Consider the following 21,181-nt stretch of genomic DNA (forward strand, 5'->3'; position numbering starts at 1 on the left):
TAATTTCAATTAACTCTTAAAAGAAAAGGGGTCTGAAAAAAGTGTTTTAGAAAAAGAAATGACACAAGGACAGAGTTCCTACACAGGTTGGGGAAAAAATGACTGTCATTTCTTTTCAAAAATATACATATCCTCCTGTCAGCTACCACAGTTGACAGTTTATCCTTGAGCAAAAAAAAAAAAAAAAAATATCTAGTGGATGGGAATAAGCCTGGCATAATGCATGAGCGTTTGATGGTTTCTACAGTTAACTCTAAAGGAGAAGTGGGAGGCGAGATTCTGAGCATTTCTCCCTTTTATCTCCTTCACAGGTGTCAAAATGGAAGAGAGCCTCCCTCCTGGCACCAGCTTGAAATGCACAATCTGTAACTACACAGCAGATTCTCTTATTACATTCCAGCATCACATCATGTCTCACCTGTCACAGGCGGCCTTCAGATGCAATCACTGCCATATCAGCTTCCAGAGCCACAGGGAACTCTTACAGCATCAGGACTTACATGGGCACGGCGGCAAACTTCACAGGGAAGGCGACGGCACCGAGCATTCCCCCAGGGGGCCGGAGGAAAGCCTCCAGCAGCAGCAGCAGCAGGCCCGCGCTGAGCTGGCCAACAGGAAGGATGCTCTGCTGGGAAGTCCCAAAGGGACCCTCAACAAGGAGACCAGCACAGACGGAGAGACTGACAAGGCTGAGAAGAAGCCCATGCTGTCTGTTCAGAAGGGAGAGGCCCACCCAGGCAGCAAAGCCAGTTTTTCTTACACTCGGATCAAGTCTGAGCCCTCCAGCCCCCGGCTGGCCTCCTCCCCTGTGCAGCATAACATGCCTACATTTCCCATGGGCCCCTTCTTGTCTCAGTTTGCTTTCTCCCAAGACATTTCAGTGGTCCCGCAGGCTTCTGAGATTCTGGCGAAAATGTCAGAGCTAGTTCACCGGAGGCTGCGCCATGGAGGGAACAGCTATCCTCCTGTCATCTACAGTCCTCTCATGCCCAAAGGGGCCACCTGTTTCGAATGCAATATCACCTTCAGCAACCTGGACAACTACTTGGTCCACAAAAAGCACTACTGTAACAGCCGCTGGCAACACATGGCAAAGTCCCCCGACTTCTCCGCCCTCTCAGATAAGGTCCCCGAGGCGGTGAGCCCCAACAGTGGTCACACTTCTGTCGGCATGTTGACCGGCTGCCACCCTACGGACGCCGACAACCACCTCATGCAGTCCGCCTGTCTGAACTCCAACGTGATGGACATGATCAACGCCGGGGCTAAAGGGCCGGAGAAGGATCTAGCAGGACAGGTGAAGAAGGTCTCCACCCCAACGGGGGCCGAGGAGAGGCTGAACGGCAAGCAGGTGGAGGGGAAGAGCCCCAGTACGGGATTGGTGGAGAGCGACAATGACCCGAACAAGACGACCTGCGAAGCCTGCAACATCACCTTCAGCCGTCACGAGACCTTCATGGTCCACAAGCAGTACTACTGTGCCACCCGTCACGACCCGCCCATGAAACGCATGTCCAGCAACAAGGTACCCTCCATGCAGAGAACCATACGGGCCCGCAAACGCAGGAAGATGTACGAGATGTGTCTCCCAGACCAGGACCACCAGAGGCCCCCTATGGGTCAGCCAGGTTTCCTCGGCGTTCCTCCCATGAACCCTTGTACATCCCAGGAAGCTGTGGAGAGCCTAGCAGAGCGCTTCCACCCTCGCTGTGACATCTTCCCCGGTATGGTACCCAAACACCTGGAGGCCTCTCTGACCGTCACTAAACCGATCCTGGCTCCCAAATGCAATACGGTGGAGCAGCAGGAGCTGGACGCTCCCATCGATCTCAGCAAAAAGTGTTCGCCAGTCTCCGACAAGACATGTAGCTCCCCTAAAAGACTGTTGGACTATCACGAATGTGCCGTGTGCAAGATCAGTTTTAACAAAGTGGAGAACTACCTGGCGCACAAACAGAACTTTTGCCCTGCAACAGCCGCCGCTGCTGCGGCCGCAGCCGCCGCCGCCGCCGCCCAACAACAACAGCCACAACAGCAGCAACAACACAACGAGATTGGCAGCGTGGAGCCGATGTTCCCAGATGTGAAGAGCGAAGGCAGTAACAAGCCCGATGACGTCTACGATAAGAGCCCAGGCAAATGTGAGAAGAACGGCAACGGGAAGGTGATGGTGCAGAATGGAGGCATGTTCCCCCCTCACCTGGGGACCGTGCCGGGGCTAAAGCCTTTTGCTGAGCCCCAGCTCATCCCATCAAAAGACGAGAACAAGAATATGTTTCTGCCCCACTGCCTTTATCCCGGAGCAATAAAGAAGGTGAAAGGTCCCGAGCAAATATCGCCGTATTTTGGGATAAAGCCAACCGATTATGTGACTGGGGGACCAGTGATGCAGGGAGAGGCCAGCGAGCAGGAGCAGAGCGTTAACGGGGGAGGAGGCACAGGAGGAGGAGGAGAGACGGGAACGAGCAGAGAGCAGGCCCAGCAGCCCGCCGCTAACGGCTGCCCCCACCCCGGCAAGGAGCCCCTTCCCCTACTGCCCAAAAACCGGGGCATGGTCATCGTCAACGGGGGGCACAAGCCCGAGGAGCGTTCAGGCACAGCTCCCCCGCAGCAGGAGAATCAGCCGCAGGCAGACGGCCAGCCCCCCAACCCGTCACCTACGTGGGCCACCGAGAACCAGGCCGACTCCAACGAGAACATGTCGCCCTCGTCCAAGTCTCCGAACGAGGAGGCGCCGCCCACGGCCACCAAAGGCGTGAACGGCTCTGGAAGTGGCAAGTACTGCCGCCTCTGTGACATCCAGTTCAACAACCTGTCAAACTTTATTACCCATAAGAAGTTTTACTGTTCATCACATGCTGCGGAGCATGTAAAATAAGTTGAGAAGAATAAGACACGTTCTTCTTCTCCCTCCCGAACCTTCCCAGCCCCCCCAGCCCCCCAACTCCCCCCCCAAACCTGACTTTTCCTCCCCTTTTTTCTCCTTTGTTTTGGTACACTGTTGTGTCTGGAATAGTGCATCACGCAGTGCTAAACGCTGCTTGTGGACAATCAAGAGAAGCTTCTTCTTTCATCGTTTTAAGACTTAAAAATGCAAAAACCCATTGGTTAAAAAAGAAAAAAAAGAAAAATGAATCAAGAATAATATTGGTGCCACTTTCACATTAATTTATTTTACAATCAGTATTAATAGGAGTAGTGATCTTAATTTAAATTCAAAATGAAATTTATATCAGAGTTGTTTGTAATGTTATTGTATAGTCATTCTTGTGTAGCACACATATCGTTTACACTGTAGTGTAGGCTCAATGAAACAAATAGACAATACAAAAATGAGATGCATTTTAGACACAAAAATAGCTACTGAGGCACTTGTGTATTCTTATTTGCTGTACCAGTTTCTGTATATGCCCAAAATGTCACCTGCAGATTGCTACTAATGACTTGTCTGTCTTAAAGAAATCACCATTTGGGGGTGGTAACCAGGCACAACCCTGCATCTCACATTTTGGCATATACACATGGCTTTGCATACATATGTGGCTGTTTGTCCCTGTCTCTTTTCTTCAACTCAGATGTGGATGTTTTCATGAGGATGGCAGCATTCTTGTATAGTACTCGTATTTCTGTTTGATGATACACTTTGGTCTCCCTTTTTGAAATTTGCTCTCAATGCAATACTTTGTAAATGAGGGGAACATTACTGAAAGCAGTATTATGAAATGGGGGACTGTGCATATAATTATTTGTAACCCCCGTAGGGAAAAAAAAGAAAAAAAAGAAGTTGTACAAGAATTACGTTTATTGCTGACGAACAAGATGGGCGGGAGGTCAGTGGGGATACTGATGTAAAATGATCATTCCAATGTCCTGATTATGGGAGAAAATGTTTCTTAAAACGTTGTTGCTATGCATGTATATGGATGGAATTAAATTCCAGATCTGTTGGAAATTTTTATTTTGATGTGGTGTCATAATTAAACTTAAATCCTCAGGATAAACCACTGCTGTCTGGTCTTTCTTTCACATTTCTGTATCATCAAAACAGTTTATGTTTGCCATGTCACAGTTCAAAATAGAAATAAAGTATGTGTTGACTCATCCGTTTGCAAATTATAAAATGGATCAAATCAACGCAGGTCCAAAGATGGAGGTCTCCATCTGATTGTGATGTAACTCAATTATATGCAAGCAACAAAATGAGCCGACGGAACGGAGAGAGAGGAACTCGATGTCCCTTTCCCTGCGGCTACAACGAGGCAGAATATGAAGACTGAACTGAAGGACATGTTTTCAAACGTATCGGGGTTGAGCAGTCGCGTGTGTGGCCTTTACATTGATAAGGAGTAATGTATTAATTTTTGTCTCTGGCCAATCATGCAAAGAGACTGAAATAACAACTTAACAGATAAGATTTCTGGACCCTAAGACAGCAAGTATTTCATCACACTGAATACCCTCCAGTTACTTTCAATTTAAAAGCTTCCAATGACGCAAAATATGTTGAAAAATTCACTTCTTGATGAACCTCAGCAGACATCTACACAATATCTATAGATGGCTGCAGGGAAAGGTAAAAAAAAAAGTCAAATAGTGAAAAAGATAGTTTGAATATTTTATTGAATATTTAAACATATTCAATGTTTACCCCGTCCCTGTCCGTGCTATTGTTGCATGTTGGCCATGGGTCACTCGCTTCGCTGTTTGGCTTGTCGTTGGTTGACGAGCTTCCTCAGGTGCTGGCTGATGGCAGATGGCTTCGTGTAGATCATTCGCCGGTCTGCTCCTTTTATGTGAATGTGATTGGCTGATGGGTAGGACTCCTCCAGGAACTTCTTTTGAAGCTTAGCTACCATCTGGTGCAGGGGAAAGATGATTTACCGTGAGTTTTATGAAACCCGTGACTACAGATTTGTACAGGAGTTAGTGACGCGTCGTGGAGTTGTGCAGTAAACACCCTGACCTGGTTTAGATGTTCTGGCATTTCCTGGTCAAAGGAATCCCCAGTGATCACGCTCACAGACGTCCTGCTGGAGAGGGGCTTAAACTTTGTGATGTCCCTTTAAAAACGACACAAATGTTTCATAGTTCAATGTTCATTTTGACTTCCACGTTAAAAATGCAAATTGCAAAGCCATCCCGAAATTAATGACAAACAAAGGGTTTCCACACCTTACTTGAGCTGCACTTTCATTCAAAAAGTAATGCTCATCCACAGCACTGCTCTGGTGGGCAGGGTTACTGAGGAGGTATTTCTATAGGACACAGAGAAAATAATCACAAAATCGAAAATCAATTATTATTATAATTTTTTTTTAAGGCACTGCTTTCGTTGACTTCAGAGGGAAGGGAAAACAAAAAGAAAGCAATTAATGCATACACGTGTCAAACACATATCAGACATTATCAGATTTTAACTAGTGGTGAAGTAGCAGATTGCAACCAACTGAAACTTCTCCGTGTGCCAAGTGTGGAGAGGAACTACGTTGGCCAATGCGGATAAGTGAAAACACATTCATGTGCCCAATCTAGAGCCAGCATTTGGTTCGGCCATTCTGGGCTACTGTAGAAACATGGCGGCCGGCCCTGTGAAGAGGACCTGCTCCGTGTGTAGATGGATCATTCTAAGCAAAAACACAGTGATTCTTTATTTCAGGTGATTGAACACTGAAGAAAACATACTCATTCATTGTATATTTGTAGAAGAGTAGAAGCGTTTCAGACTTTGAGAAAGAGAATGTGTTTGAGTATTGAAGCATGGAAATCTGTTCTAGTAGAAACCCAGAATAAAAGTATGAATGTGAAAATTAGCATGATATTCTATTTACAACATTCAGAACCACTAGATGTCACATTTGAGGACCATGATTTAGTTCGAGTAGTGATTTTTGTCGAACTACCGGCTGACCTTAATTCATATTGCACAATTGTCAGCTAGCTAACCTGCCAATGCTAGCTAACGAGAACATCAAGTAAAGTATTCTTTAGCCTAGGCTGTCTGCGAGGTCGCTCTATAAACATAGGGAGAGACTTACATGGACTAAAATGCACCAAAACAAAGAGCCGAGAAGCTTGGATTACAACGCACACAGCGGGATCGTGACTTCATCTGGGCTCAGAGTGCCATTAGTCCACTGCATCGTCGCATAGAAAATAGCTGTTTGCTGTTATAGTAATTTTCAAAGTCTCAAAAAGAGCTCCTTTAAAATATAAAGATAAAAACGACAGTAGAATACTACTTATTTCAATCTCATCCAAATCACACAGGGGACACGTTCTGTGCTCTGGGAAGGGAAACATCCGGTTTCATGTTAAATGAACAACACAACATTTCTCTCTGAACATCTTTAAAGAGACTAAAAGTAACTTACCCTATAAGGAAACTTACTTTTTATATTCAAAGAACAAACAGAGAGAATAACTCCATGGATGGCGATTTGAGCAATCCCAATAAAAGATCTGTTTAGTAAGTCTATTGGCAGACATGTTAATCAAGCTATTCCACAGTCGCAGCATGTCACGCTTTCTGCCAACCGCACACGGCTCCCGTCCCATATCACCACATACTGACAGTTTTGGGGCCATTTTATGCACATCCAAAAAAACAAAACAAGGCTCTGCTTTGCACTTTATGATATTTTTGCTCATCCACAACCCCAGATCCCGGCAGCGTAATCCAAAACTGTAAGCCGCCCCCCATATAATTTGCAATAACTGCGCTTATAGTATGATCATACTGGTTGAATCCCCTGAGTAACAACTGCTTGAACGTCTTCTGGTGCCAAGGGAGGCGCAATACTCTAACTTCAACATTTGCATTCCTAAGATGATTTGGAAGAAGATGTGAAAATTAACTACAAGCCAATTTGAATGCACTGAAGTCGGTGTCCGGCTCATTCAGTGAAGCGGCTCCAGACTGAATACTGATACGATGTTGGAGAAAAAAAAAAATCTCAAGCGTTGGTTGTCGGATTCTCCGGCTCGGGGCAGGGAAAGTTCACCGCGCGCAGCCGGAAAAGATGTGAACTCACAATTTGAGCCGAGTTCCCCTTTTAACTGTATCCACCACCTGCATGTGATGGAGACCAGATAGCTCTGGTGGCGTTAACATAGCAGCAAACAATTCTGCTCCGGTTCAATTAAGCGGCGGTTACAGAACATGCCCTTGAGAAATGGACTGCATGCTCTATTGAGTCCGGCGTGTGTGTGTGTGTATGCGTGTGTGTATGTCATAACCTTCACTAGCCAGTCTGCAAAACCTTTCTCTGTCCTTGGAGAATCCGAGCACAATGATGTCCTTATCTCTTTGGCACGACTGTAATACTTGAAAAGCTGAAATAGGTCCCTCATCGCTGCTGCCATCACATCGTGGGTGGCTGGCAGCAGAGAACACGGCGTCTTAACGAACCGTTCGCATTCATCCGGAGGCAGGCGTCAGTGCATCACACAGACAGCTGCGGCGGAAAAAATGTAACGCCGGACGACTGTCGGAGACGTGTGTGTGTGCACTCGAGTCCAAACAAATGCAATAAATAAGAGAATTTCAAGTAGGAATGTTTAAATACAATAAACAGTTTCCTCAATTAGCTTCCCCTGCAACAATCCCTCTCCCTCAATGTCCCTAATGCACCCAACATGAGCGTTTGTTTCCCTGCTATAATAAGGTGTCACTCTCACCGGAGCATTATCCCATGTTACCAAAGATATTGGTTGTTGTTCATCACCAGAATCCATTACTCCTTCTCTGCCTAAGATGTTTTCCATAGCAGGTAAAAAAAAATATTACAGGAATCCACGACAGGAAGCTGTCAGCGCTATGTCTTTTTCAGAAACACATTCACAGCAGATCAGAATATATATAAATATAAATAAATAAATGAATGAATAAAGGAATAAACCTCTCCTGTAGAGAGAAACTTCATCTGCAGCACACGGCAAAAACATGTAGGTTATATTAACAGCCATTTCCTCACAGCCTGGACGACCTGTCAGGAGGCTGAGTTTACAATATAGCAGGCGTCAGAAGATACAGTTGGAAGTGCGGCGTCGTGTCGGCGCCCGGGAGCGGGTTCAATTTTCATTTATTTCAAAGTGACGTCTGGCGTCATGTTCTGAATTCAGTCTCTGGACGATACGGGGGTCGAACGCCTCTGCAATCATCACCCGCTCGCATCTCTGCTGGGGAGGAGATGGGATTATTCTCACACTAGCACCATCCTGTGGCCGTCGAGGAGAGAGGGGAGGAGGTCGTTTCAGACGCCTGAAACATATCACTTTCTCCTTTGTGTTCCTTATTAGGTTAACGAAAAGCCTGGACACTGGCTGAGCAGAGGAACAGAGGAAAAGGGTCTTGGCTTCTGACTATAGAGATGTCAACGTCTATATGACCTTGTTATGTTTATCCCTAAATCCTGACCTGCTGTGTCACTCATCTATGTTGTAGGATTTTAGTGTGTGTGTGTGTGTGTGTGTGTGTGTGTGTGTGTGTGTGTGTGTGTGTGTGTGTGTGTGTGTGTGTGTGTGTGTGTGTGTGTGTGTGTGTGTTTTAGCCTGACCTGCCGCTGGATGACCTCCTCTGCCACATTTTCGCCTTTAACAGTCGGTTCAATGAGCCCGAGGATAATCAGAATGCGGCTCAGGCCTGTAGCTGCTGAAAACTGCCTGGTCTGGAGCGAGGGCAACAGCTTACCGTACCTGTTGAAACACAAACATTCACACCCGTAAAACTACAGCAGGAGACAAATCAAAGTCTAACAGTTTCAGTTGTTAATTGATTTTTGGCCGCTTGCGAGCGAAAGAAGAAGCTGAACACGCACATTCCTGTAGAGCAGTTCTTCCCAAAGACTGGGTCGGGACATTAAATAAATGGTTTATTATTCAACGTTCACATCTGCAGTATGCCTTCGAGCCACATCAGGGATCCTTAATGTTCATATAGTTCTGATAATTGAAGCATACTTATAATTACATCTAATGTGAAACGTCTGGCATAGATTCTGTTTGTTAAACTGATGAGAGGGAACCGTTATCTCTCTAAATGCATGTATTATGTCTCATTAATTAGGTATTTAACATGTTTATGTTGATGAAAATTGTTTCAGAATTTGACAAAACCCGGGTTAAATTGTACTTGGAACTGGGGAGAAGTGGCCGGATCGTATAGCCCTCCAGACGCAGGGTTTTCAGAGGCAACCTCCAATCACAGTATATGAAAGTAAGTCATTAAAAAAATCTAGAAGGGTTGTCCCATCTCATAGGGGAAGATTTCAACTAGTACCTTTAGTAACTGATGTGAAGGGAAAGAGGAAAAGCGAGGGGTAGGGGTAAAAATAAGAAACGGGATTGGCTCTTTCAGTCATGAGGTAGCTGGTATGACAGACAGGGATCGAGCCAAACAATAATAATAATCCTTTCCTTCTTGTGGAAGTCTGATTTAAAAGACGTGCATGGTTAGAAAGTATAACAAATTGGTCAGATACAAATATTTTCATGTGTTTTCAACTGATTTCTAGTCCAGTCTCCGCCCACCAACTAATTCTGGGTTCACATTTAGATCTTCAGCTTGGTGAAAGCTTCACCAGCTGGTACAGTAACATTAAGTCTAACGATGTGCTGCTGTTGGAAGGAAAGGTGAAGGGGGATTGTGCCGTAAATCCAAAACAATGTGTTAAAAGATGCTAAAAGCCTTTGTCAAACACACCAGTCATTTGATCAGTATGTCTCTATAGTCTTTAAAGTCCTTGGATCTTCAAACATATGATCAAGTGAAGTCTTCGTTTGTGCTGCTCAACAAGAACAGCAATTTAAGCAAAGTTGTAGATTTCCTCCAGTGTTTTTCAAGCCCCCAAATCTCAAACTTTCTCTTCGAAAAACATTTGCCTGGGGAATGAAAAATACTCTCTTTTTTTTTTGGCAGATGAGAGAAGAAGAGCTGTGGGATTTTGTAACTCAGGAGGCCCAATCGGTCTCGGCTCACTGGTGCTCTGAATTGGCTGGTCTCAGCCTGTGGAGCCCAATCAATAGTGCCGTGCGGCTGCTGCCGCCATCACCGAGCTGCGCAGCCTGCACCTACATGCAGCCAAACACAGTGTAGATCAGCCCCCCCCCCCTTCTGTACCAGGAACACTTGTCCCTGTTTTAGTCTTACTCCTGATCTGGGCCAGACTTAAAGCACTGTCCCCCCCTGTCCTGTCAGTTTCTCTCTGCTATATTCTGGCATACAGCTAATTTAATACCTGATAAATAACCAAAAAGCAAAATATCAATGTGTATTCTATAGAAATACAACTAGGTTCTCTACTTTATTTGTTGATTGTTTTACCAATTAATTGCTTAAAGTATCCAGTCTATAAAACTACCCCTGTTTTTCTTTAATACCAATGTGTATTGGTAATATATTCATTATTTTCTTGTCTATATTCAATAGAGGCAGTAGCTGTACGGACAGAAATCCTGGAGGGTGAGAGGGATATGACGTCCGAGGAGTCACAACCGTGGATAATTGATCCATAATCAATATGGCCATTGATGTATTTCTTCTATTCCATTCAGTAGAAGTAAAACTTGAGTCGTAACACTATCTGAATGTCACAGTACGAGCCAGTAGACTTCATTTAACAAGAGGCAGGCTGCAGCGCTGCTTCACTGCCAATATACTGATCATATCAAACTCGCACTATAAAACGTGCACTTTTCAGTTGTAACATCAGCCATTTCACCTGTTGTTGATATGACATGTTGCCACCTAAAAAGAACTGCAGCTTGAAATATCAAGCCCTGCTCCGGCAAAGCATGTCCGCACCGATTGGTTCAGATAATGTGGAATGGTTTTCCAGCTGCTACCAATGGCTGTGTAAGGATAGCATATCTGCTATATTCAATCCCTGCAGGGGGGGAGGGGGAGAGAAACAAATCAAGTGTTCTAATTTTCCGTCTTCAGTAGACGAGGAAACTTTTCAAATCAGACCTCCGGAGAGTGACATTTTGACATTTTCATCTTCTTTGCCACAGTTTCCCCCCCTGAAGTTATTCTGGCACCACAATTTAGAAGCGACTCTCCGACCTGCCTCTTAAGGGACTTCTCAGTCTCTGCACATTTTCCACCTGTCACCCTTTTCCTACCCCTTGATTCCAAAAATAAAAAGGGGAGGAAAAGAAAAAAACCTCTTTCCCTATCAGCCCCCTAGTTTGAATCTGGTCAAATCATTCCTGGGTCTGGCATTGAACGGTATTTCAAGGATTCTCCAGCCACCTGTCCTATTCCCTCCTCTTTTTTTTTCCATTTTTAATTCTGCCCCGGAGTGAGGATTATGCGAAGCAAGGCATGCGTGTCAAAGGGAAATTTAGTGGGTAAAGACAGCCAAGATTGGCGGGATGAATTAAACAGATAACGGGAGGAGACGAAGTGGGGGAACCATGTAGAGCAAAACGCCTCACCGATGTTGGTCATTTCAGAGGGGCTCTTTTTTTTTCTCCCTCCCCACAGGAGCGAGGAGGCAATATCTAAATTAATAAAGTGATGAAATGAGTTTGTGCCGTGGACTTTCTGCTGTTTGACTTTCCCATCTGGATTAGTGCAGGCTGAATGGACGCTCTGTTACTTTTGTTACAACTGCGCAATTCACTGTCGGAATTTGGCCCTGTAGTGATAAGGCTCCCCTCCTCCTCCTCATTACCATCTCATTTCATATGCAGGGCCTCTGTTACCTGAGAGCCTGCTCACACACAAAACACCAACTATTACACGAGCTCCTGCCAACTATTACAATGAAGAGAGAACATTTAAACACGGACTATTACATGAGGCTCAACTAACTATTACGCCCAAGGAAGAGCCTTTTAAAAAAAGCGGTTACTGCAGAGACATCCAGAGACGATGAAGAAAAGGATGGCACGTAGACGTGGACAGGTACACGATGAGGCCCTCGACTCTCACACTGGCAGAACAATATGGCCATAATTTTGAAGAACTATAATCTTGAGCGACCTATGCGAATCGCGACTCATCACAGCAAAAAGTCTAAATGTAGTTAAAGGTTGGATCAGCGATTCTGGGCCGAAACATGAATGATCACATTCATCTGTTTTTACCTCACGATCCGCTAGCTGCCCGCCCCATAAGCAGGCCGTCAAAAAAACGCGTCTCTCTAGGCAGCCTAGGCTCCGAAATCGCACACAAAAACAAATGGTACTACCAACACCTCAAAAGCAAAATAAACAGTGTTCCAACCAATCACAGACAAGGGGTGGGTGGCACGTTCATGAAAATGCGCGTCCATGATCATTTTCAAAACACGGGAGGGAGGGGCTAGCTGGCTCTGTTTGTTTTGGATCTCGCAACGGAAGTGAGGGCAACCAGAATCGCTGATACAACCTTTAAATGCCATATTTTACATGGAGCATAACCAGGCGGCAACCTCCGGTTCTGAAAAGTGAAGCTGATGCAGAAGTGCCTTACACCTGCATTCTTTCTGCTGGCCATCAGGGGGCGGCGACTCTGGTTGCAAAAAGAAGTCTGATTGTATGGCAGTCTATGAGAAAATGACCCTATACTTCTCCCTTTTATTATTATCTCTACTATACAGCATGATGTTCATTTAGTAAATAATGGTTCATTTAGAGTCAAATAAATGATGAAGCATGGTTTGCTTTAGGGTGTGGCTTCCATGTGACTGACGGTTACTTCCTCGCTGCCAATGTCATGAGCAACACTTAGCTGTGAAGTTAACCTCGAATTATAGAAGCTTACTTCTAAATACGGCCACTAGTGCAAAATCCAAGATGGTGACAGCATCTACATCTACTTCTTATATACAGTCTATGAGCAGAACACAAAACCAGGGTGACATCCCTTTATGACATATAGTTAAACATGTAACTCCTTTAATTCTTTTATGACAAGTGTTCTGGCATTTTTTTTAAATATGCAAATGAGGCATAATTTATTAAATATTTGCTTACTACACACATTTAAAGATAGGAAATATGGATGTTGGATAAAGCCAGGTTCAAAATTGTCACATTCTGACACATAAGAGTCAAACGTTTTTAAGGAGGGAATCTCTTTGTATCAGAAATCAGAAGCTTTGAGAAATCAGAAAATGTATTTAATTTTATTTAATGATAAGTTTTCAGGAATTGTATGTTTGAATATAAATAAGGCATTATCTAATGCTAACTTTTGGTGAAATCAGGAGAAAACTACAGATGCAAATAGGCAAAGAGTAATGAAATAAGCAACTTCATCAACTATGCTAATACCTACAAGTGCAGCCTGGGAACATGTCATTTCTCAACAGTAAGTCACATGGCTCAATGATGACCTTGTGACCTAAATGTAAATGTAAATGGCTCACTTCATGTTTGGATCGGAGCGAAGAAGCTTTGGACAGCAGAACAAGAAAGTTCAAAGATGATTTCAGAAGAGAGCCTTGGTGAGTTTTATGGATATGGATGAAGCAAGTCATCATTGTTTTACAGTTGAAGTCACAAAGGTTTCTATTTCTATTATAGCCGAGGGGATTTGTCCTAAAAACAAACACAGGAATGAACTCTTCCTTTTTTTTAACATTTACAGGTGATGCCTTTCAGACATCGGTCTCACTACATTAACAGAAGAAAAAACATTTTATAAAGAAGAAACAATATTTAAACCCTGTCCTAGTTTTCAGGTTTTTTGCACATGGCTTCATCTGCAACACAGTAAAACACACTGTTGCAACTTTTCATCTGACCTTTATAAAACACACACAGCCAAGCAAGTAACACCAGCCTCACACCTACAGTATAAATCATACCAGAGCTGTTCTATGAAGTATCATGCTCCTCTATAGTGTAGTAAGTACAGTCCTCACATACAACTCAATACTATGGAACACAGACACGAGTCCATGACTGTATTATATGACATCACATTTTGCTAATTTCAGGCACAAGCATAAAAGTCAAATGAAATGTAATGCATCACTTTAACTCATGTGTGCAGGTTATCATGTGGCTTGTTTCATCCCTATTTAAAGGAGCAGTTTGTAGCTCATCCCTCCCTTTCCAAGCGTGTCAGAGAACTACGGTGGCCATAAAGACGTGAAAGGCTCTCTCACTAGAGCCAATGTTTGGTTTCTCCGTTCTGAGCTACTGTAGAAACACGGTTCACAGGTCTAGTCTACTACATACAGCTTGTTGTATGTAGTGTTCTAACTTCACACAAAAAAAAACACATTTAAGTGTTTACATTTTACAAAGGCAATAAGCACAAAACTGCCCAAATGCCAGAAAATTCAAATGAAAGGTGAAACCCACATCTCCAAGGCGTTATACCCAGCGAGAACACAAGGTGTCACTCTTGCACCACAGCCGACATGGGGCTGATCCCAGCATCCTCCAGTCTGCTCTCAGCCTTCCTCCTTGCATCGATACAACAGATTACACTGGGGTAAACACACAGGGACCGCAGCAGCCTTGATTCATTAGTGGAGCGTAACAGCAATAGTTACGCTTACAGTGGTTCTAATTACAATTAATTGGCATTCCTGGCTCGTCTGGGAGTCTCTGGATGGGGGGGGATCTGTGGAGGGGAGGAAGGGGGAGGCAGCCGAGTCAGGAGAGTACTGGGGGGGGGGAGGCCAACACAGTGGGAGCCGTTACAGAACCACACTGTGAAGCATAACAACTCTCACACTGTTGGAGGATCCTTCTGTGTGGAGCCTATATGCTGTATATATTCCTACCGCAGTAATATGGTACAGATTTGTGTGTTTACCGCTGTACAAAACATACTATAATATACATTTAACGATGTTCTATATGTTAAATATAGTCTGTATTAAAACATGTAAACAAAAAACTTAAAATTTCGTTTTTTTATTATTTTGTGTGCAAAAGAAGATAGGAATGGGTCACTTAAAAGATTTACAAGTTTTCTTCTCATTTTCATCAGTCAGACAATACTTCTTGTGTCACACGTCTGTCAGAAGCATCGCTCTCCTTTTACTTCCTGTTTTTTCCTCTCCCTCTTCCTTCCTTTATCTCCCTACCTCACTCTCTCCCTCCATCCACCGGCCCACAGCCGGGTGATTGCTGCCAATCTTAGCCGAGGACCCCTGGAGGGGTTTAGAGCAGGGCCGTGCTCCAGTGGGTTATTGAACGCAGCTCGCAGTGAAAGCGAATGGGGGTCTGAGGGGGAGGCTGGATACGTCATCACCGGCTGCTACTGTTTACCAATGAAGGAACAGTAGACAGAGAGCAACAACGCAAGGTCACTTATGGTGGTTAATTAACTACCGTAGCATCCGAGCGCTGAAACATTTTAATATCTCAGAGCTGTGAGTCACAGAACAGAGGAGGGAGATTCTGTCTGGCCTGTAAATCTATCCACTAACAAAGTGCTGCGAGGAGGGAAAGAATCACTCTCGTCCCTCGTATTAAACCCTGTCTGGCTTATAAATCAAACCGAATGCAGCAGTTGTGAGAGTGTGAGCGGTCGTCAGTCAAAGTGACAGTCATACGCTGCCTGTCATACGGAGCGGGCTCCAGGTGAGCTGCAGAAACACGTCTATATCTGCTACCATCACATACATCAGATACACGCCAGATGCATCACGTACAGTAAGTGTAGAAACGTTCACGTGGTCATGACCGCGTGTATGCACGGCCTTGCTCAGCATATTAATGACGAGGCGGGATGATGAATGGGACCGACAGTGCCGTCTTCGTGTTGGGGCTCATAACTCAATCAGGCTTCCGTCCAGGCCTGCGGCCACAGCTGTTCGGCCAACGCTGCGACACTCACAGATGCACCCAATATGCTGTGGATTTAAGAGTAATGTTGGAACTAGAACTAGAGAATACGTGTCTCAGCATCAAACTCAGATTATCACCAAAATAACACTTAAAAAGAAGTAAGACGCAGAGGGACGGGATGAGGACGCTCCTGTGAGGACTGAGCTGCCCTAAACACAGTAATGGTCCATTAAAACGGGGAGTTTGCCAATCAATCAGCATTCATTAAATTGGAAGGGCCATCCCATTAGACGAAAGCATTCCCCACTGTTTCTGCTCTCTGAACAAATATATCCCCCATGGGGTAAATTAGTTTTGTAGCACCACACACACACACACACACACACACACACACACACACACACACACACACACACACACACACACACACACACACACACACACACACACACACACACACACACACACACACACACACACACACACACACACACACACACACACACACACACACACACACACACACACACTGTTATTTATGGTTTGGTCCAAACAATGGTTATTTTTCGATAGAAATGTCAGGAAGAGAGAGGAGAAATGCAGAAAAGTAAACCAGGGACATCAGAGTTAATAGTCCACGCCTATGGGACGATATGAAAATGTCAAGTTACGACCAAAATAATCTCATTCAAAATATGATCCCAATAATTTAGCTGAGAGACAAACATTTTTATTGTGTCACAGATAAGACGTATTTTTCTAGTGAACAACAATCTGAAATAAGATGAGCATAAAAAACAGTCACTTCTGATGATATTTACGATTAACTCGATAATGAAAATCCACCGTGATCAACTCAACCCCTACGCCGACAGGACACCCCTGCTGCAGGTAATTGGACTTGCATTTATTGATCATCTGATTAGAGAACGACTCGCCTTTACCTCTGAGCCACAGCCGTCCAGGTAGAAATCCTTTAATGTGAAGCAGCAGATGTTCGGTTTGCACCGACAGTAACTTAACACAGCTTCAATACAACCAGAAGCATCGAGTTAACAGTAATAAGGCTGATGTCCTATAGTACAAACACACATCAAACTCAAACACACCAACAACAATAATGCTGGTTTAGCAGAACATTACTGGCCATAGCTTTGGAATGAGATGTGCTTCAATCACATCCCTCTTCACCTTTGAGGTGTAGAATTCATCCCAGCAATGAGACGAAGCAAAGATATGGTGTACATACATAGTAAAGGGGCTATGTTGGAATTTAGGGAGCAGTTGCAATGCTTCCACAGCTTGAGCTGCTGAAACAAAGACTGACAGCACTGAGTGACTCCAAACCAATGGCTCTCGTCCAGAATGTAATTTGTCCGGACGTACAATGGGGTTCTCCTAATCGCTGACGTTAGACCCACTCCTTGATTTTCCATCAGGCAGCATTATCTTTGCACGGAAGGAAATGAGACACATGCTGAGATGTCTGCAGAGGGAAAATCCCAAATAAGAAATTTGACCCCTTACAACAAGTGCACACGAGCAAATGCCGACACACACACACACACACACACACACACGGAAGCACACGGAAATACCATTCCCAGGCGGTGGTGGTCATTCATTTTGTAAGATGTAACAGAACTCATTTCAGGAGTGAGCCTCTGTTAATGAGCGCGTCTTTGATGTGTAAATCCTCCGGTCCCAGTGCAACGCTGATACGGTCTACCCACAATCCTGCTCAGGTGCAGCCCTGCTCCCTTCCTCAATAGTTATCTTGTGTACCAAAGACTGTAAGACCTCCGACAGCTAATGACCCCGTATCTAAGAGAGAGAAATACACACCTACGTGCAACCGTGCTGAACAAAAACACAGGATTACCACTCCACGTTACATCCGTCCAATGTTATCCCATTTTTATGCTAATATTTGTTTGAAATTGTCATAAACAGAATGAAGTTTTGAATTATTGCCAAAAACATATTTTGTGATTTCACAGTGGACTTTTAAATAGAGCTGGGCAATATGGAGATAATCAAATATCACAATATGTTTAAGCAAATACCTCGATTGAAACACAAAATATTCCCACAATGAGGTTTTTGATAAATGATCATCAGTAACGTGGCTATAATGACAAAGTGGGTAAAGGTAAATAATAGGACAGCTAGAACAGTTCAGAGCATTACAGCACTTAACTGTAATACAGCTTTTAAAACCAGGAAAAGAAAACATTTGTGCCATATTACAATATCTAAAATCTCATAACGCTAATAATACTGATATATTACCCCGCCTGATTCAACCTTGAGTTCAACATTTGTGCCAAATTTGAATAAATCCACTCCAGGCCTTTCAGACATATCAAGGTTACGAGAATGGGATGAAGGATATCATGTTCACAACAACGGACGAATAGACCCAAATGGACCCGAATGGACCTAAATGGACCCGAACGGACTGAAGGAACGAACAACCCAAAAGCACAATGGCTCCAGTCACAGCTGTCACTGCCATGGAGGCATAAAAGAAGTTGAAAATAAAGAAGAAAAGCAAGAATGCCATCGGTACTGTGATGCATCTCTTCCATCTTCATACCGGTAATGCCACTGCTTTTTCTATTTTCACCTCCATGGAAATCAGACACCGATGATACAAAAAAAAGAAATTTCACGTAGCAAATGTAACTATTTTCATTTTCTTCATTCCTTCTCTACAGAATAATTGGATTGCAGCTGCACTGTCATGTACTCAGTGAAATGAATGCCTATTAATCGGAGGATAATTGGACACATACCCCTGATAAATGATGCTGCTCCACAGTGAGTCACGGACAAATTAGGCCATTTTAAGGGATCCATTTCTTATCTGGTTTCACTCATGCTTATATAAGACGTGAGCTAATATTAGTGGACGGATGTACGGATGCACCGAATCAAGGCGTCGCGCCGGGAACAAGATTACTTGATTCTAGTTGATACGGCGTTTCTGGTGTGATGAAGAGTGTTTTTTAAACTCCTACAACGGCATTCCTGTCATTGATGGAATATGTGAAGGAAAGATCAACTGCAGCAGGAAATAATGTACAGTGAGGTCATAAAAGTATGGGGTCAGTTCAGTCTCATTAAGAATGAATGCACAGAGAAGGATTCACAAATGTATTTTGTTATTTATATATAAATTACTCTCTTCTCACAAATACATTTCGTTTTAAATAAATGTCATATAAATCCATAAATATATGAATTAAAATAATATTTGCAATTTTCATCAAAAATGTATTTGTATGTTGTTACATTTATATACAAACTGTTAAACTTTAATTTACAAGACGCTTTTCATTTGTGAACTTGTTTGTATTTGTTCGGAAACTGGTCTGTATTTGTTTGTGGATTTTTGAGACTCTCCTGATTCACAAATTCCAGATTCATTTTTTTCAACAAGGAACTCTCTGTAGCCAATCAGATGCATCCCTCGTTTTCAGCCAATCACATTCCCACGAGGGGCACCTCACCGTGGCCAGAGCACAGCTTTTTCTCTGCGCATTTTGCGTTGCTTTTCGGTAAAAGAAATAAGCCAACATTAGCTTGTTTGTAGCTAGCTAAATCCATTAGCTAGCTAACGTTAGCTAGCTCTTATAGTCAGCACTTTGAAACCAATGTAGTAAGCAATTTACCTATTAGTTATTATGGTTTGCTTGTAACTTATTTTTGCATCCATTAACAACTGAGTCATTAATGAGACTGAACTGACCCCATATAAAAGCAGTTTGTATTGAAAACAGATACCAGTAACTACCCAATGACAAGAATTAAAGAAAGACTAATTCCATCATCTTTTATAACCGTATGACAAATGTAAAAAGCAAGGTACTACAGGTGATGTTGAAGTTGAAATGGTGTCCGACACAGACACTCTCACATAAAATATTAGTACTTCACTAATATTAGTACTTCACTAATTACTACTTCATGTAGAAGTAGAAATATGTTGTATTTCATTTGAGAGGAATTATTATTCCTTTGTTGTCTGACTGTCTTTTTATCCCAAATTGTTTGGAAGAAAATACATTGCAAATGATGGATACTGCTATTTTTGCGATAAAAAACATTGAATGGTTTTGATCTGCTTTGCAAGTAAACACATTGAGGAAGGACTCCGGAGATGCGCTTATTATGCAGCCGTCGCTGCTCAGCTGTCAGCGACATCTAAAAGCTTAGCATTGTTTGCTAAATCATATAACTGATTCATTTGCCTCTTCAGCAGTGAAATACCTTTAAGGATTACACGTGGCATGTTTTACTTGTAAACAAATCGGAGATGCCGTTAGTGTTGCATAATTGACACTTCTCCGACATCCCTCCTCCACTCGCTCTCTCGGTTATCATTCATAACGAGCCGACCCCCTGTATGATAATTAAAGCATAATGAGATATATGCTGTGACAATGACTACCACTTGACATATCTCGCCTGGAGGATTAAAGCAGTGTTATTACACTTTCTGTCACTCAGTCCCAACCGCCGCCACAACCCTCGCTCTGCCCTCATCTGTTTTGTGCTAAAAGAGTGCGATCGGCTAATGAGTTTCTTCGGCCTCCAATTAATCATGCTAATGAGCCCCACCCAGCAAAGATAATCAACTGTTCTCGCTATAAAAGCCAATGAGAGAAGGGTTTGGAGCTTCACTTGTGAAACACGCTAGCGCCACTGCCTCTGCTCTCCCCATGCTAATCCTCTTTCTTGGTACATTTTTTTTTTCCTTCTCCTCTTCCCTGCCTCTCGCTTGTTATCTGCTCCTCTCTGCCCTTCAGAGCTCCTTATCGTCCTCTCTGCTCCTTTCCACGCTCCTCGTTTCTCAATCTGCTTTCCCCTCATCCCTCCGTAGTTTCTGCTTCTTCAACATCTCTCCATCTTCCATTTGTATCCTCAGCTCCTTCCTCTTGGTTTTTCCCCCACGCGACGCCTCTGAAACCAGCTGTGAACTCACCAGTACTCTTTCCACTGGTCGTCCTCAAAAACGTCCTCTGGGATGGGATCAATCAGCACCAGGTCTGACACTTGCCTGGGGACAAAGAGAGGACACACACTCAGATGAAGTAGGACTCATTAACCACCCTTGTCCACTTTACCCCCCCGGCCCCGGGCCGTAATGAGTGTGAGATGGATGGCGTCATGGGGTCTGTCTTCCTGTAGATTTGTCTGTCCTCTGTCCCCACAGACAGATGACCACACATAGACCAGATCAAGGGTGCAATATTTCCATTTGGAGAGGTGTCATCCACTCACCGCTACTTAATTTTCTTCCTCAACAGCAGCAACATTGTGCCTGATTAAATACTAAATCTTTCATCCCTGGTACTGGCTACTTGTCTCGTTAATCACTACGTTGACGGTGAGATGGCGGAGTCACTGGGATGATGGAAACGGGATATATTTTGCA

General features: G+C 43.8%; 2 protein-coding genes across 2 annotated transcripts in view; one reads left to right on the forward strand and one right to left on the reverse strand.

The window, feature by feature from the left end:
- zfpm2a (zinc finger protein, FOG family member 2a) overlaps nucleotides 1-2,927 on the forward strand; it is a 118,643-nt gene extending 115,716 nt beyond the window's left edge. The window contains 1 exon segment of the mRNA XM_084026266.1: nucleotides 312-2,927. Within this exon segment, the coding sequence (XP_083882392.1) occupies nucleotides 312-2,878 (2,567 nt within the window). The 3' untranslated portion in view covers nucleotides 2,879-2,927.
- Nucleotides 2,928-3,119: 192 nt separating this feature from the next.
- The window catches only part of LOC311024078 (uncharacterized protein), a 31,929-nt gene continuing 13,867 nt past the window's right edge, over nucleotides 3,120-21,181 (reverse strand). Inside the window, exons 7-11 of the mRNA XM_084026286.1 lie at nucleotides 20,729-20,803; nucleotides 8,556-8,694; nucleotides 5,173-5,255; nucleotides 4,964-5,060; nucleotides 3,120-4,856 (exon numbers count right to left, since the gene is read on the reverse strand). Of these exons, the coding sequence (XP_083882412.1) occupies nucleotides 4,689-4,856; nucleotides 4,964-5,060; nucleotides 5,173-5,255; nucleotides 8,556-8,694; nucleotides 20,729-20,803 (562 nt within the window). The 3' untranslated portion in view covers nucleotides 3,120-4,688. The remainder of the gene's footprint in view (nucleotides 4,857-4,963; nucleotides 5,061-5,172; nucleotides 5,256-8,555; nucleotides 8,695-20,728; nucleotides 20,804-21,181) is intronic.

This window comes from Eutrigla gurnardus, assembly GCF_963514095.1.
Source record: "Eutrigla gurnardus genome assembly, chromosome: 14".
NCBI classification, from domain to species: Eukaryota; Metazoa; Chordata; class Actinopteri; order Perciformes; family Triglidae; genus Eutrigla; species Eutrigla gurnardus.